The following is a 16,353-nucleotide window of genomic DNA, read 5'->3' as shown; positions in this document are numbered from 1 at the left end:
GACCGGGAGGCGGGTGGCGGCCATCGATGGCCCTGTTGATGTGAAGGGGGGGCGGGATCGTGGGCGGGGGTGGCTGGGGGCACGCGCGCGTGCACGGGAGGGTGGGGGCGGGCGCGTGCACGGGGAGGGAACGGGTGGGAACCGCTACACTACAGAAAATGCTGGAAATAAAAAATATTAAAAAAATGTCAAAATGTAAAAAAAAAAACGATCAGCAAGGTGGTGGGGGTTTGTCTGTGTGGGGGGGGGGGGTGGAAGCTACACTACAGAAAAAAACAAACAAACAAAAAAAAGCACTTTTTATTGTAAACTGGGTACTGGCAGACAGCTGCCAGTACCCAAGATGGCCCCCAATAAGGCAGAGGGGAGGGTTAGAGAGCGGTTTTGGGGGGATCAGGGAGTTTGGGGGCTAAGGGGGGGATCCTACACAGTAGCATATGTAAATATGCTAAAAAAAATATTATTTTTTTTAAAACCCTTTTATTTTAGTACTGGCAGACTTTCTGCCAGTACTTAAGATGGCGGGGACAATTGTGGGGTGGGGGAGGGAAGGGAGCTGTTTGGGAGGGATCAGGGGGTGGGATGTGTCAGATGGGAGGCTGATCTCTACACTAAAGCTAAAATTAACCCTGCAAGCTCCCTACAAACTCCCTAATTAACCCCTTCACTGCTAGCCATAATACACGTGTGAGGCGCAACAGGATTTAGCGGCCTTCTAATTACCAGAAAGCAACGCTAAAGTCATATATGTCAGCTATTTCTGAACAAAGGGGATCCCAGACAAGCATTTACAACCATTTGTGCCATAATTGCACAAGCTGTTTGTAAATGATTTCAGTGAGAAACCTAAAATTGTGAAAAATTTTACGTTTTTTTTAATTTGATCGCATTTGGCGGTGAAATGGTGGCATGAAATATACCAAAATGTGCCTAGATCAATACTTGGGGTTGTCTACTACACTACACTAAAGCTAAAATTAACCCTACAAGCTCCCTAAAAGCTCCCTAATTAACCCCTTAACTGCTGGGCATAATACACTTGTGGTGCGCAGTGGCATTTAGAGGCCTTCTAATTACCAAAAAGCAACGCCAAAGCCATATATGTGTGCTATTTCTGAACAAAGGGGATCCCAGAGAAGAATTTACAACCATTTATGCCATAATTGCACAAGTTGTTTGTAAATAATTTCAGTGAGAAATCGAAAGTTTGTGAAAAAATTTGTGAAAAAGTGAACGATTTTTTGTATTTGATCGCATTTGGCGGTGAAATGGTGGTATGAAATATACCAAAATTGGCCTAGATCAATACTTTGGGATGTCTACTAAAAAAAAATATATACATGTCAAGGGATATTCAGGGATTCCTGAAAGATATTAGTGTTCTAATGTAACTAGCGCTAATTTTGGAAAAAAATGGTTTGGAAATAGCAAAGTGCTACTTGTATTTATGGCCCTATAACTTGCAAAAAAAGCAAAGAACATGTAAACATTGGGTATTTCTAAACTCAGGACAAAATTTAGAAACTATTTAGCATTGGTGTTTTTTGGTGGTTTTAGATATGTAACAGATTTTGGGGCTCAAAGTTAGAAAAAGTGTGTTTTTTTCCATTTTTCCTCATATTTTATCATTTTTTTTATAGTAAATTATAAGATATGATGAAAATAATGGTATCTTTAGAAAGTCCATTTAATGGCGACAAAAACGGTATATAATATGTGTGGGTACAGTAAATGAGTAAGAAGAAAATTACAGCTAAACACAAACACCGCAAAAATGTAAAAATAGCCTTGGTCCCAAACGGACAGAAAATGGAAAAGTGCTGTGGTCATTAAGGGGTTAAACAACTTTCCAATTTACTTCTATTCTCAAATTTGCTTCTTTTTCTTGTTATCCTTTGTTGATAAGCAGGAAGGGAAGGTCATGAGTGTGCATGTGTCTGCAGCACTATATAGCAGCTGTTTTGTAACAATGTTATACATTAGCAAGAACACTAGATGGCAGCACTGTTTCCTGTCATGTATTACTCCAGACACGTGCAACCTACCTATCTGGATATCTCTTCAACAAAAAATAATAAGAGAACAAAGAAAATTTGATAATAGAAGTAAATTGGAAACATTTATAAAATTATATTTTCTATCTGAATCATGAAAGAAAAAAATTGGGTTTCATGCCCCTTTAAACATGTTAAATTAGTTTTTTGCATTAAAAAAAGTTATGTTAATGCTGTTTATTATAAGTTTGAAGTTAACAAGAAGTGCAGCAGGGCCTTAATGTCTAATTGCTCACTGGCTGATAAGGAGATTAGGGGTGGGCGAATGTTTTGCAACATTTGAAAATTGAAACAAATTTTAACACATTTGATAGTTTGTTTCGCATTTCGAATGTTTGCACAACATTCTAACATTTGTTTTATGTAATAGTATTTCAAATGCAATATTCAAATTATGCCATATTTGAAATAGAAACATTCAAATTGATATATTTGTATCTTATTATGTATCAATTTACTAAATTCCATACCACATGAGCTATTGAACTTCTGAATAGAATTTGTTAAATCAAATGTTACATTTGAAATTTCAAATGTGGATATTCGGTTTCATTATGAACATTCGAAAATAAAAGTAACATTCAATTAATTAATTATAATGGATTTCCATTCTTATCAACATTTAATTGTCCAAAACAAATGTCTAAAGGACTATTTGTTCTACCAAACGAATTAAACTTTCAGCATATTCGCCCATCCCTATAGGAGATCTCCTACTGCTTTATCAATGGACAGTGACACAAATGTGTTTTTTTCTGTACAAGTTCATCCATTTTATTAAAAAAAGATTATATACATTTTAAAATGTTCTCTTTTAGATGTAGCAAATAAAAAGAATATATTTTTGGACCCCTTCAACCAAAGAGCTATTGGGGTTTTACCAGTATATCCTATTAGATTCAGCAAACTATTATATATGTGCAACTCTAAGGTTCCTGAACTTTGTCACTTGCTTTATGAGAGTAATTTAGGCTGTTCCTTTGCTTGCTTAAAAGGTTAATAGGCTTATTTCATGTCGGCGATGTTTTGGAATGGTGGTTTAGGGGTTAATAGGTTTAGTTAGTGTCGGCGGGCGATGTAAGGGAACGGCGGATTAGGGGTTAATAGCTTTTTTTAGTGATTTAGTTAGTATTGGCGATGCCGGGGAACTGCGGTTCAGGGGATAATAGGTTTAGTTAGTGTTGGCGATGTGTGTTGGGGGGTGCGGTATAGGGGTTAATAGGTTAGGAAGTGTTGGCAAATGGGTGGGAGTGGTTTAGGGGTTAATAGGCTTAGTTTTGTGTCAACGATGTTTTGTAACGGCAGTTTAGGGGTTAATAGGTTTAGTTAGTGTCACTGATGTCGGGGAACGGCGGTTTATGGGTTAAAAGCTTAATTTAATGATTTAGAGACTTAGAGTTAGTGTCGGGAAACTGCGGTTTACTACATAGAGCAATGAAAAATTCTGAATATGAATAATGGATCCGAAAATTCGGAAACAAATTTATAAATTTTCTGAATTTTTTGGGATGTGCCGATTCGGAAATTTAAAGGCATCCGAATCTCCGAATTGGCCTATATTCGGCCGAATTCCGAATTTGCCCAAAACGAAACGCACATTGGATTGAATTGGATTTCTATTTTTTTTCTCTGAGGTAAAAAAAACTCTTGCACATAGTGTTTGTATTTTATGTCTTTTTTTTGATGCAATGCATAATATTTGTAGTAACAACATGACTTTTTGTAAGTAGTAGGTTGATGTTTTAATGTTATTTAGTAAATTATGTTTTATATTGATTTTAGGTTAGACCACACGATGCTGTATATATAACTGGAATCTGATTGGTGGCTGAAGGATTGTTGGGTAATTTAAACAGTACATTGTTTGATATTAGACATGCATGATTAAGGACTTGTTGCCCAAAACGTTGATTTCTCTATGACCTTTATGTATTGAAAATAAAGGTCTTTTTTATTATACAAGTGCTGCTGTTTGTGCTACATGATGGAATAATTGGCACTATTCTAAATGCAGTGTGCACTAAACAGGAGGTGCTGTGTTCCATCTTATATACTATATATATATGTAGATATTATGTATGTATATTTATGAGTAACTTACCTGGGATACCAAATGATGGGTAGATTCCATGAACTTTTGGTGTTAGGGCAGGAGAATACTGTAAAAACAAAGTATATTGTATCTAGCAATTTAAAACTGCTGAAGTGATTAGAATGTACTTTTAAAGGAATACATTCTTCATTAGGCAGTATGTAGAGCCTCTCACTCCATACCGTTCTGCTATGTATCTGTATATTCATATGTACACTTTACAGTAACATGAAAATGAGAATAAATCTGGAGTGTTTCCCACTTATGTATACTTGTATGGCTGTTGACAATAGGTTTTTAGAAACATCCTACATCACTTTTCTAGGTTTAGTTTGATAACGTATAACTAGTAGCAGCATACAAAAAATAACATATCAACCAAGTGTAAACATTTTCAAAATGAATCAACATATTGTTTGCTGCAATTGTTTTTAATAGCCAAACTTCACCCACCACTTACCTTATTGTAGGAACCAGTTTGGACTTGTTACTGGAGTAGACATGGATAGCCACAAGCATTATAGGCGAGATTACATATATGGCGTAGGTTTCATTGCAACTGCTGAAACCCAAGCTGCCTGTAAGTTCCCCTCACACATCGGGTGAATCACACATACAGCGGCGACAGATCAGATACTGCCGTAAGTCGGATAAACTGGTGATGTTCAGAAATGTGCGGAAATAGACATTGCTGGAGTTGCCAGTGATTTACAGCAGTATCTGATCTGCCGTCGCCTAAGGGAAAAAAAATAGTTTATATCGCACGTAAAAGTCTAACCTGCCTCCCAAAAACTAAACCGACACATCAAAATCCCTATATCTGCCATCCCCCCACATAGCAACTAATAATAAAAGTGATTAACCCCTAAACCGCCACCCCCCCCACAACGCAATATACCTAATAAAGTGATTAACCCCTAATGCGCCAATCCCCACATTGCAAAGTACCTAATAAATGTATTTTTTTTTATTTATTGCATTTAAAATAGAGTATTTTATTCTCTGCTTTTTAAACAAATGTTCTAATCTTCTAGTCATTTATATTCAGTATCTTATGCTTGGGGTGTCAAGGCTTGTTCACCAATACAGCAATGTGAGGTTTGCTTACTAATGCTGGCATCATATGGATCAGTTGTGGGAAAAATATGCACCTTTTAGTTTCAATATCAATTTAAACAGCAATATATTTACATTATTTGCTTTGCTCCCTTTTTATGTAATATAGCTCAGAATTTAAAATGCACACTAGTAACGTTTAAAGGCTAACTCTGCTACATACCGTATATTTCCATAATTGTCTTTAGCTGATAACTAGAAAACAATGCATTTTATGATAACATTATGACAGTGACTATCCTTGTTGTCTGCAGACTAAAGCCCAGATTGGCTCCTCTAAATAAGGCAAATGGTGTGCGTAGTTTGGCTATTGAGAAAACAATTGCAGTAGAAAGGATGTTAATTTGTTTTACAAATGTTAAGATTTGGCTGATATGTTTTCAATAGCAACACAACAGAAATGTCTTGAAATTAGGTGTTTACTGTCCCTTTAACCCTGAGCAACCATAACCCTCAACACAATAACCCCCCCCCCCCCATAGATATGACCCTTAAAGGGACATGAAACTCCCAAATTTTATTTCCTTATTTAGATAGAGCATGTAATTTTAAACAGCTTTTCAATTTACTTCTATTATTAACTTTGCTTAATTTTCTTGGTATCCTTTAATGAAGGTGCAGCGATCCACAACTAGGAACTAGCTGAAAACATTGATAGACCAATGACAAGAGGGATATGTTTGCAGCTAGCTCAAAGCTCCTGGGACTACCTTAGTGTCCTTTTCAGCAAAGGATACCAAGAGAACAAAGCAAATTAGATTATAGAAGTAAATTGGAAAGTTGTTTAAAATTGTATATTCTATCTGAATCATGAGAAATTTTGTGTTTCATATATTTTTTTTGTTTTACATTTTTTTTTTTTTTTGTACCTTTACAGGGAGATTAAACATTTCTTGCATTTATGTTACTATTGTGCTTGCCCCATAAATGTTGGGTTCCGTGTTCCTTTAACCCCTGTACTTCTATTATTTAATTTACTTCCTTCTCTTGTTATCTTTTGTTGAAGGGTTTATCTAGGTAAGTTCAGGAGCAGAAAAGCACCTGGGTGCTAGCTGCTGATTGGTGGCTGCATATATATACCGATTGTCATTGGCTCACCCACGTGTTCAGTAAGCAACCAATAGTGCATTGCTGTTCCTTCAACAATTGATACCAAGAGAATGAAGCAAATTTGATAATAGAAGTAAACTAGAACATTGTTTAACATTGTATGTTCTACATAAATCATGAAAGAAAAATTTTGGGTTTCATGTCCCTTTAAGGGTCTTTTAATGTGTTATGTCAGTTTAGGAGTTAATTGCAGTCAATTATTTGGTTACATTTTTAAACCAATACATTGTAATCCCAAATTAGATGACTGCATGAGTACAGAATAGGAATATTCTACACAGTGATTGCTGGATCAGTGCACCTCATTTGTATCTGTCCCTAACTGGACACTTAAAGGGACACTAAACACAAATATTTCCTTTAATGATTCAGATAGAGCATGCAATGTTAAACAACTTTCTAATTTACTCCTATTATCAAATTTTCTTCATTCTCTTGCTATCTTTATTTTAAAAACAGGAATGTGATGCATAGGTGCCGGCCCATTTTTGGTTGAGAACCTGGGTTATGCTTGCTTATTGGTGGGTAAATGTCAGCCTCCAATAAGCAAGCACTATCCATGGTGCTGAACCTACAATGGCTGTTACGATTTACATTAATAATTTTCAAATAAAGATAGCAAGAGAACAAAGAAAATTTGATAATAGGAGTAAACTAGAAAGTTGATTAATATTGCATGCTCTATCTGAAACAAGAAAGAAAAAAAATGGGTTCAGTGTCCCTTTATTTTTCAAAAGGTATTCTCCTGCACTGCAGAACTGCACATTTTGCTAACAAAATATCTGTTAAAAGCTTTTATTATTATTTTAATAATTTCCAATACATTGTTTAATTGTTGGTGTTCATAATGTAGAGGATCAAAGTCCTTGACTTTTTCAAGCATATTGTTTAATGAAAGGTATAAAAAGAAATATTGAATGTGCCCGAAATCAAACAGAAAGCTGCTAACAATACATAAAGAAGGTCAATGACACAGCTGAGAAATACCAGCAGATCACAGAGATAAGCAATGACCACCAGCTGACAAGTAAACGGTCAGTAAGCTGTTTAAACGTCACTGCCTGCAACAAGCGAGTCTGCTACCAGGAACTCAGCCGAAAACAATGAAACACTTTATGCTCTTTTCCGCATTGAATGTGACTCATTAACTTTGTTCCCTGGTGATACTTAATCAGCTTGAACACAAAATCTTGATGCATGCAAATACTTTTCTTTAGAAGGGAAAAATAATTACTGTTCAGTCATTTAATGTAAAGGGACGGTTTACCCTAAATGTTTCTCCTCTTTAATGTGTTCCCAATGATCCATTTTACCTGCTGGAATGTATTCAATTATTTACAAATAGCTTCATTACCTTAATATCAGCATTTAAAATAGCTGATTTTGCCTGTACTACCTATACTGAAAGTTTCTATACTTAAAGGGACAGCCTACTCCAAAATGTGATTACCTTTTTCTAAGACTTAGCAGACTGCCCCCTTATTTCAGATATTTTGACAAACTTGCATTTTAGCCAATCAATGCTGACTCATAAATAACTTCACAGAAGTGAGCACAATAGTATCTATATGTCACACATGAACTAACACTGTAGCTGTGAAATGAGGGCTTCAAAATTAACATATTAGCCTACCTAGGTTTATTTTTCAGCAAAGAATGCCAAGAGAACAAAGCTGTGTAAACATAGCAGAAGAAATTACACTCCCAGTGGGAGGTAGGCGAGATAAGTGACAAAATGTTCATTTTTAATTGTTGTTTCTAAGTCCTGGGATTTGGTATACAAACAGAGATAAGGTAAGGATTTCAAGAGAATGAAGCAAATTAAATAATAGAAGTAAATTGGAAAGTGTGTTTGAAATTAAATGCTCTTTCTAAATCATGAAAGAAAAAATGTGGGTTTCGTGTCCCTTTAACACCTAGAACAAATGTTGAAAGATATCATAATGACAATGATTTATAGAATATACTGACAGTTGTGACTTGAAGGAACACAGGCTATGATGAATAGCAAGTTACATAGGTAAACAACCAGAATACAGGTGGCAAACTCCTATAGGATCCTCATGTAACAACAGCAGTATACACTAATGATAATGGCCAACAGGATACACAGTTTATTATGGTGAACAAGGTACACAAATGGTTAGCAGGAATCCATATAGTAGTGGTCAATAAAATATAGTATATGAGACCTACAAGATTTACAGACAGCAATGAACAGAGTGATGCAGAGGTAGTAAGGACCAACAGAAGTGCTTACTATGTTCTTGCACTCTAGAGCAGGATTTATCAGGGGTAGAAGAACAAATACCCAGCGAGAAACAAGGAATAGGTCTAGCAACAAAGGTGCAGAACAAAACCAGCAGCCATATTGATGGACAAGACCAAGAGCCAATGAGATGGGACTAGTGCAGAGGAAGCCAAATCAGTAGCAAAAAAGCCCCACAGACATTAAGCTTGTTTCAAACTTTGTTGGCTTGGAGAAGCCAGAACATCACTCTTCTAGGCAGTGCACAGTGATTTGTTGTTAAACTATAACATAAGGAACGTGGCAGACCAGGTGTCAGGCAAGTGAAATGATTACACTGTTTTTTTTTTATTTTTTATTTAAATATATTTATTATACATAGCCAAAAAAAGAACAGTACTCGTGAATCAAAACAATTGACGTCACGCAGGACGGATAAGTATTTATACCTTCATAGTATCAATGCAAAAATGAGAAAAACAAATCGGTTAGAAAATACCTTATCAAAAAAGCAAACACAATAAGAAAGATATAAGCAAGACAATTAAATATTTTCCCATCCTGAGAAAAAAAAAAAAACCTTGGATGATTTAGATGCCTATGAAAGCTGAAAAAGTTTTGGCTATTTTTTATCCTATAGACCTAAAATTAGTATTAACACTGAAAGAAAAACAAAAAGAAAAGAAGCGGAAAAGAAAAAAGAGAAGAAAAAAAGGGGAGAAACCCCCAACCAGGATCTGCGAGAATCAATGATCAAGTCTCTATTAGAGATCCTAGCTTTAAATCGTAGTGGATATCTCTGTAATTTCTGATCCAAGAACGTGGTAGCAAAACTAATTCCGCAAAGCTAATGGAGGAGACAAATGGAGACAGGATCTGCCGCTGTAGTTGAGTTGGGTAAGTCTTAATAGTAGGTGCCCGATCTACCAGGAACTTTATAATTCTTTTCTCTGAAGCCTGATGCAAATGAAAGGATTGATATATAATTTGAGTTGGAATTCCTTTAAGGATTAACCCCAGGCTAGGAGGGCGCTTAGCAATCCAATATTTAAAGATATTGTGTCTTACTATCAATATAATAGTATTTAAAATTTGTATTTTCGAACATGTCCTGGGGTTGGGTACTATACACACTATATCTTCCAGAGAGAATAAGAAAGCCCCTTCATACACTCTATTAAACCAGTATTGAATTTTCTGCCAGAGTTGATATATTTTGGGGCAGAACCATAACATATTCAGAAGATCCGCTCTGCCATGTGAGCAGCGAGCACAATCGGTCACTTTGTTAGAATAGAATTTAGACATCCTTAGAGGGGATAGGTAAAAGTTATTTATTAATTTCAGATGAGATTCTTTCCAACTTACCGAAACAGGGTATCTGGCCACCATCGAAAGACTATAAGAAATCTTTTCTCGATCGATTGTAGGGATACGGGATAGCCAGAAATGGACTTATCACTGGCCAGTATACCCTGTTTAGTGAGCATAATATTGTAAATTAGAGAAATCGATACATCCCCTGCTATAAATTTCTGCAGACATAATGACGTATTTGAAAATACGCAAAACGGTTCCCCCTTTTGAGAGAAAATTGTTGAAAGATAGCTTCCCAAGGAAGGATCTGATGTTGATTATTCAGTATTTGATGAATATCCTTGAGACCTTTGTCCTGCCATTCTTGAAATACTTTTTGGTCTATTCCTGGAATGAAAAGAGGATTACCCCTAATGGGCAAGAAGTCAGAGAAAAAAGCATCAATTCCCAAAAGATGACAAAACTTTTGCCACACTCGAATAATATTTTTAAATGACTGTAGAGTGGTTACTTTCAAAGGAAGTTTATGCAAAGGGCAATATAAAAGGGCTTTCAGAGACCATGAAGCAATCAAATGAGATTCAATATCAAAGTAGGTAACCAGATTGGTTTGGGCAATCCAATCAATTGCTAGTTTAAGCAGTGTAGCCCAATTGTAAAGTCTAACATTAGGGAGTGCTAAACCCGCATCCGAATATTTTTGTGACAGTCTACTAAGAGATATACGCAATTTTTTAGATTTCCAAATGAATTTGGAAAACCAAGAAGCCAGCTTACACAGATCTTTATTCAAAATAATTAGCAGCAGATTTTGCAAAGGGTATATGATCCGAGGAAAAATTATAGTTTTAATCAGATTAATGGAAGCTGTAATAGATAGAGGAAAAGCAGCCCATAGCTCAAGGTCTTCTTTAATCTTTTGGAAAAGAGATCCAAAATTTGCTAGGTACCAATATTTTTTTTTTTTTTATGAATTTCAAGGCCCAAATATTTTATGGCATTGACTATAAGGAACATTGAATTATGTTGTTCCATATCATGTTTGCCTAGCCACATAAGTTCACTCTTCTCCATATTAATTTTATAACCCGCAAAGGAACTAAATTCCTCTAAAGCATGTATTACCTTAGGAATTGTGTCACAGGTATTATGTAGAAATATTAAAATATCAGCATAGAGTAATATTTTTAACTTTTGAACACTAACTGGAATCCCTGGCAAGATTTCTCTCGACATTGTTGCCAGCGGTTCAAGAGCAAGTGTCACGCTCGGCTGACGAGAAGCTCCGGCGGCTCTAGTTGTGTGCTTGGTTGCCAGGTAACGTCTAGCTCGGCTGAGCCGTCCCCTCCAGCTGACGTCAGGACTAGGCTTCTTATACCGGGCTTCCTGTTCCTTCGGTGCCCGTTTGTTTGTTTCTCTTTGTGGCTCCTGCGAGTACGCTGTGTTAACCCTCAATGAGCATTTCCGGTTAAAACACCAAAATAACAATGCACATCTTAAATATTGGGGTATTTGCAAAATCAAGAAACCGTGGCAAGGAGGAGATTATGAGCGCTTCCTCCTACGGAAAGAAGCTGAACTCATTTATGAGTTACAAACTCTATACCCCAAGGGCCTGAATTCCGAATTGGACTTAAACCCCTTTATCTTAGACTAATCAGACAATTTTAAATATACCCAATACATTGCAGATAGGTACATATCTAAAGTATTATTATTCCTTTGAGTATGAAGATCTAACTTTAATATGATTTAAAGGTCATTATCGATTTAACAATATTTTCCAATTGTATAATTTTTGACCCTTGATACCATTTATTGAATAATATTTTCATACTTGCCATTTATCACAATATTCCTTATAAAATCAGTGATTATTCTACAATGTTTATAACATTTATTTCTACCCCATTAAAAGGAATACATTTCCTTATTCCTCCTAGATTCTAACTACCATCTGCCATTACTGACCTATTTGGTCCTCTCATTATTTGAGAATAGATGTAGTACCTTATTTTTTGGGGCTAATCGTTTAAATAATTAACAACAGAGGGGCACTCTTAATATTTTTGAATAGATTTTTGAATGTATTCTTTATATATATTTTAATTTATCGAATATTAATTATCAGTGGGCATTATTATTGCTAGAATTAGATATATATAGGAACGCATAACATAATGAATCACCTATTAGATCCATGTTACACGTCTTATGTAACGTACAATTGTGCACATATATCATTTAAGGTATTTTTATTTAGGTCTTAGAATAGATCTCTATAGAAAAATGGAACAACATTTTAATATCATCATTTGCTCTAAATCCATCATATATAATTTTTATACAATTCTATATTCTTAATTACTAGCGGTTCTTATTATTTTTCATAATCTATATATTTTTTATTTTTCACAAATGTAAATAAGAATGTTACTATTAATTACAAGGATGGTCACCACAGAGTCACATACCTTCCACCTTAACAATAAATTCACCAATTCCACCTTAATAAAACCATTGAGAAAGAGGCTTATTTGTTGAACAAATCAAGGTTTACCAACAGGTTTAAATAGACAATACTTAGTCCACAAAAACCATCTTGAGAAAGCCACGACAAGTGGTGAAACGCGTTGATGGTTGCATCACGGACATAAATTACACTTTGTCCAGCATAACGAACCGAAAAGAATGAAGGATTGCAAAGGATTACACTGGCACTTCTTTTTCACCTACAAGTAACAGATACGCTCTGCGCAGAGTTGAAGCTTCCCCCACTGGGATGGATTTACTTTCTAAAGAAGACGGACGAGCGTGTGACGTCACCCATTATCCATGGGGCTGCAAAGTTACCTGTGCCGAACGGTGAGTGGATGACACATACCCACAAACGGATAGACAGGCACCTAGAGGTAAAGTAGCCGATAGTGTGAGTGCAACACACGACCCATCTATAAACCATTATGCCTTGGTAATACTGGGCACCCTGTGAACGGTAAATATACAGAGTAAAGCACGCAAGAACACACACCTAAAGGATAACTAACCAAAATAATGGGACAAGCCTTTTTCAATACGTGTTAAATACGTTTTAACAATACGATATATATTTTCCCATATCTTGACTTTGTTAGAACTTTTGTGCAAATAATAAACGCATATAATTTATGTATAAGGTGGATTGGTGATATATCATATCAGGTTTCCATTAATCCCTCATTGGTGCACCGCTTATATATCTGTCACTATATTATATTTATGGTATTAGATGTAGTAACACTACGCTTTTAACATAGGTTTGCTTATTTTAAAGGATTTTTTATTGCATTTACAAATTATAAGTTTGCTTATCTTTATGTAAAGATTTTTTTATATATACAATTTGACCGGTCAGATATCTGTATAATTGAACAATTTGTGTTTAGTATAATAAATGTTTATATTTTAATCATTGTTTGATGGATTGACTTTGCACTTTGATACTAGTTAAATATATAACTTTTCTAGTGACGTATTAACCCCCTGTTGCTGGCAGCGCACTCACACCAAACTATAACATTTTTTCTATGTCCTTTTTTCTATCTGTTTTTTGGGAGCAGTTAGGTGTTTGTGCAAGGGGTATTTTGCGCACCAATAAGAATCCAACACTTTTTAACCCTCAATCTGCCCGATACCTGTTGCCAAACTCTGCAAGTACTGACTACGCTGTGTTAACCCTCAAACTGCTTGATAACCTGTTGCCAAACTCTGCAAGTACTGACTACGCTGTGTTAACCCTCAAACTGCTTGACAACCTGTTGCCAAACTCTGCAAGTACTGACTACGCTGTGTTTAACCCTCAAACTGCCTGATAATCTGTTGCCAAACTCTGCATTACTGACTACGCTATGTTTAACCCTCAAACTGCCTGATAACCAGGTGTTGCCAAACTCTGCATCTTTGACCACGCTGTGTTTAACCCTCAGACTGCCTGATAACAAGTTGCCAAACTTTGCATTATTGACCACGCTGGTAATTAACCCTCAAACTGTCTGATTATCTGTTTCTAGACTTTGCATTTCTGTCTTCGCTGTGCTTAACCCAAAAATTGCCTGATTTCAGGTTACAAACTCCTGCATTATTAACTGTCTGAGAATAAGTTGGCTTACCCTGCAACCCTGGTGTTGTGGAGGACTATTCCTGAACTGCCTGAATACAGTTCCCTAGTCAAAAGTTTATCCGGCTGAAATCAAGAATTCTATTTCTCTTCCCAGAGGACTCAGACCAACACTGCTCCATTTTGTGAGTACCTTGTTTTATAGAAGTTGTCGTGGAGTCACGTCCTGGATTAAACTCAGAGTGCAAGGGTGTTGTTTTAGTTCGCCCTAGCATTTGGGTCTTCTTCTGGACATTACCTAACCTGACATTACAAACGGGCCATATTATGGACCCTGATGAGTTATCCAGGGCTGTGGCTCTACAAGGGCAACTTCTAGGAAATCATTCTGCTCATTTGCAATCTTTGGATTCCAAGCTTGACCAGATTACTGCTCTGCTACATAACCTCTCCACTCCTTCCCAAGCTACGGCTACTCCTCCTGCAGCTGCTGCTAGTTCCAGTGCCATTTATAACCCACCTCAGCCAGTCGGACAGTATATACCTAGAATCCCTCTTCCAGATAAATATGACGGAAATCCGGATGAATGCTGTGGATTCCTAAATCAGTATCGTTTACACTTCAGAAACAATCCTCAAGTATTTGTCAATTCTTCTTCCAAAATCACCATTATTATATCCCTCGTGAAGGGTAAGGCTCTAGCCTGGGTGTCTCCTCTTTTGGAGAAAGACGATCCTCTACTTCAGGATGTGGAATCTATTTTTTCTTCTGTTTTTGACAAGCCTGGGAGGTCCGCAGCTGCTGAGGCAGGATTGTTGGATTTGAGACAGGGATCCCTTTCTGTAGCTCAATATGCTATTGAATTCAGGACTTTAGCCGCAGAAACTGATTGGAAACATGGAGCCTTATGGGCAGCCTTTTGCAAAGGACTTTGTGAATGCCTTAAGGATGAACTTGTATTTCGGGAGCTTCCCGACTCATTGTAGGATCTTATCAATTTATGCATTAATCTTGACGCCCGGCATACGGAACTCCTTCAGGAGAGAGATAGAATTCGGAGATCCTTTTCTAGGTCTACTTATCGTCCTCCTATTCGAACCCCAAGTTTTTCTAATAATAATTCCCATTCATCGGAGTCTGTAGAACCCATGGAAGTAGGAGTTATTAAGTTAACAGAAGCTGAACACCATAGAAGGCGTACTCTTGGGTTATGTCTGTATTGTGGCACCAAAGGACATTTACTGAAGGACTGTCCAATCCGACCAGTAAAAGCCAAGGCTTAACTATTGATAGAGGGACAGAGTTAAGCCAGAATCCCATGTCATCCCTCAATTCTAAACTCTTTGTTCCTGTAAATATCACTTTTGGAAACACCAAGTTTCAAGCTCAAGCTCTCATCAACTCTGGAGCTGCTGGAGTTTTCATTGATTCAAGTTTTGTTGACTCTCTCAGGATTCCTCTTCTAGCCAAGAAACAGTTAATCAAGGTAACTACTGTTAGTGGACAGCCTCTGGGTTCTGGAATCATTCAACATTCTACTATTCCTCTTCTTTTATCTGTGGGCATACTCCACTCTGAAATTATTCGTTTTGATGTCATCTCTTCCCCCCACATACCATTGATTCTGGGGTTACCTTGGTTGCAGCTTCATGTGCCGGTATTCTCATGGTCTAAAGAAGAACTTATTTCCTGGGGAACTACGTGTTTTAAGCATTGCCTGCAAAATCCTTCTAAACCATCCTGTCCTGTTGTAGCTATGGTGGAAGTTCTTGATTAGTTGCCTAATTACTATCATGCCTTTTGTGATGTGTTTTCTAAAAAGGAGGCTGAGACGTTACCTCCTCACCGGATATTTGACTGTCCTATCGAATTGTATTCTGGGGCTCCTCTACCTAAGGGAAAGACCTATCCTCTCTCTCGTCAAGAAAATGTCTCTCTTGAAGAATAAATTAAGGACAACTTAGCCAGAGGATTTATTTGTCCTTACTCTTCACCTGTGGGTGGAGGTCTTCGTCCCTGTATTGATTATTGGGCTTTGAATCAGATTACTGTCAAAAACAGTTACCCTCTTCCGCTCATCCCTGAGCTATTTTATCGTCTCCAAGGTGCTTCTATGTTCTCCAAGTTGGATCTCCGTGGGGCCTACAATTTGGTCAGAATTCGTAAAGGAGACGAATGGAAGACGGCATTTAACACTAGATGTGGTCACTACGAGTATTTTGTAATGCCTTTTGGATTGTGAATGCACCAGCAGTATTTCAGAACTTTGTTAACGAGATCTTCAGAGATTATCTAAATCAATTTGTTATCATTTATCTC

At 36.8% G+C, this 16,353-nt stretch overlaps 1 protein-coding gene across 1 annotated transcript in view; it reads right to left on the bottom strand.

The window, feature by feature from the left end:
* The window catches only part of PKHD1 (PKHD1 ciliary IPT domain containing fibrocystin/polyductin), a 1,710,134-nt gene that overhangs the window by 1,533,993 nt on the left and 159,788 nt on the right, over nucleotides 1-16,353 (bottom strand). Inside the window, exon 7 of the mRNA XM_053709557.1 lies at nucleotides 4,156-4,213. Within this exon, the coding sequence (XP_053565532.1) occupies nucleotides 4,156-4,213 (58 nt within the window). The remainder of the gene's footprint in view (nucleotides 1-4,155; nucleotides 4,214-16,353) is intronic.

This window comes from Bombina bombina, chromosome 4 (assembly GCF_027579735.1).
Source record: "Bombina bombina isolate aBomBom1 chromosome 4, aBomBom1.pri, whole genome shotgun sequence".
NCBI classification, from domain to species: Eukaryota; Metazoa; Chordata; class Amphibia; order Anura; family Bombinatoridae; genus Bombina; species Bombina bombina.
Note: the sequence above shows the minus strand (reverse complement) of the source record. Positions and strands in the feature narration are given on the sequence as shown.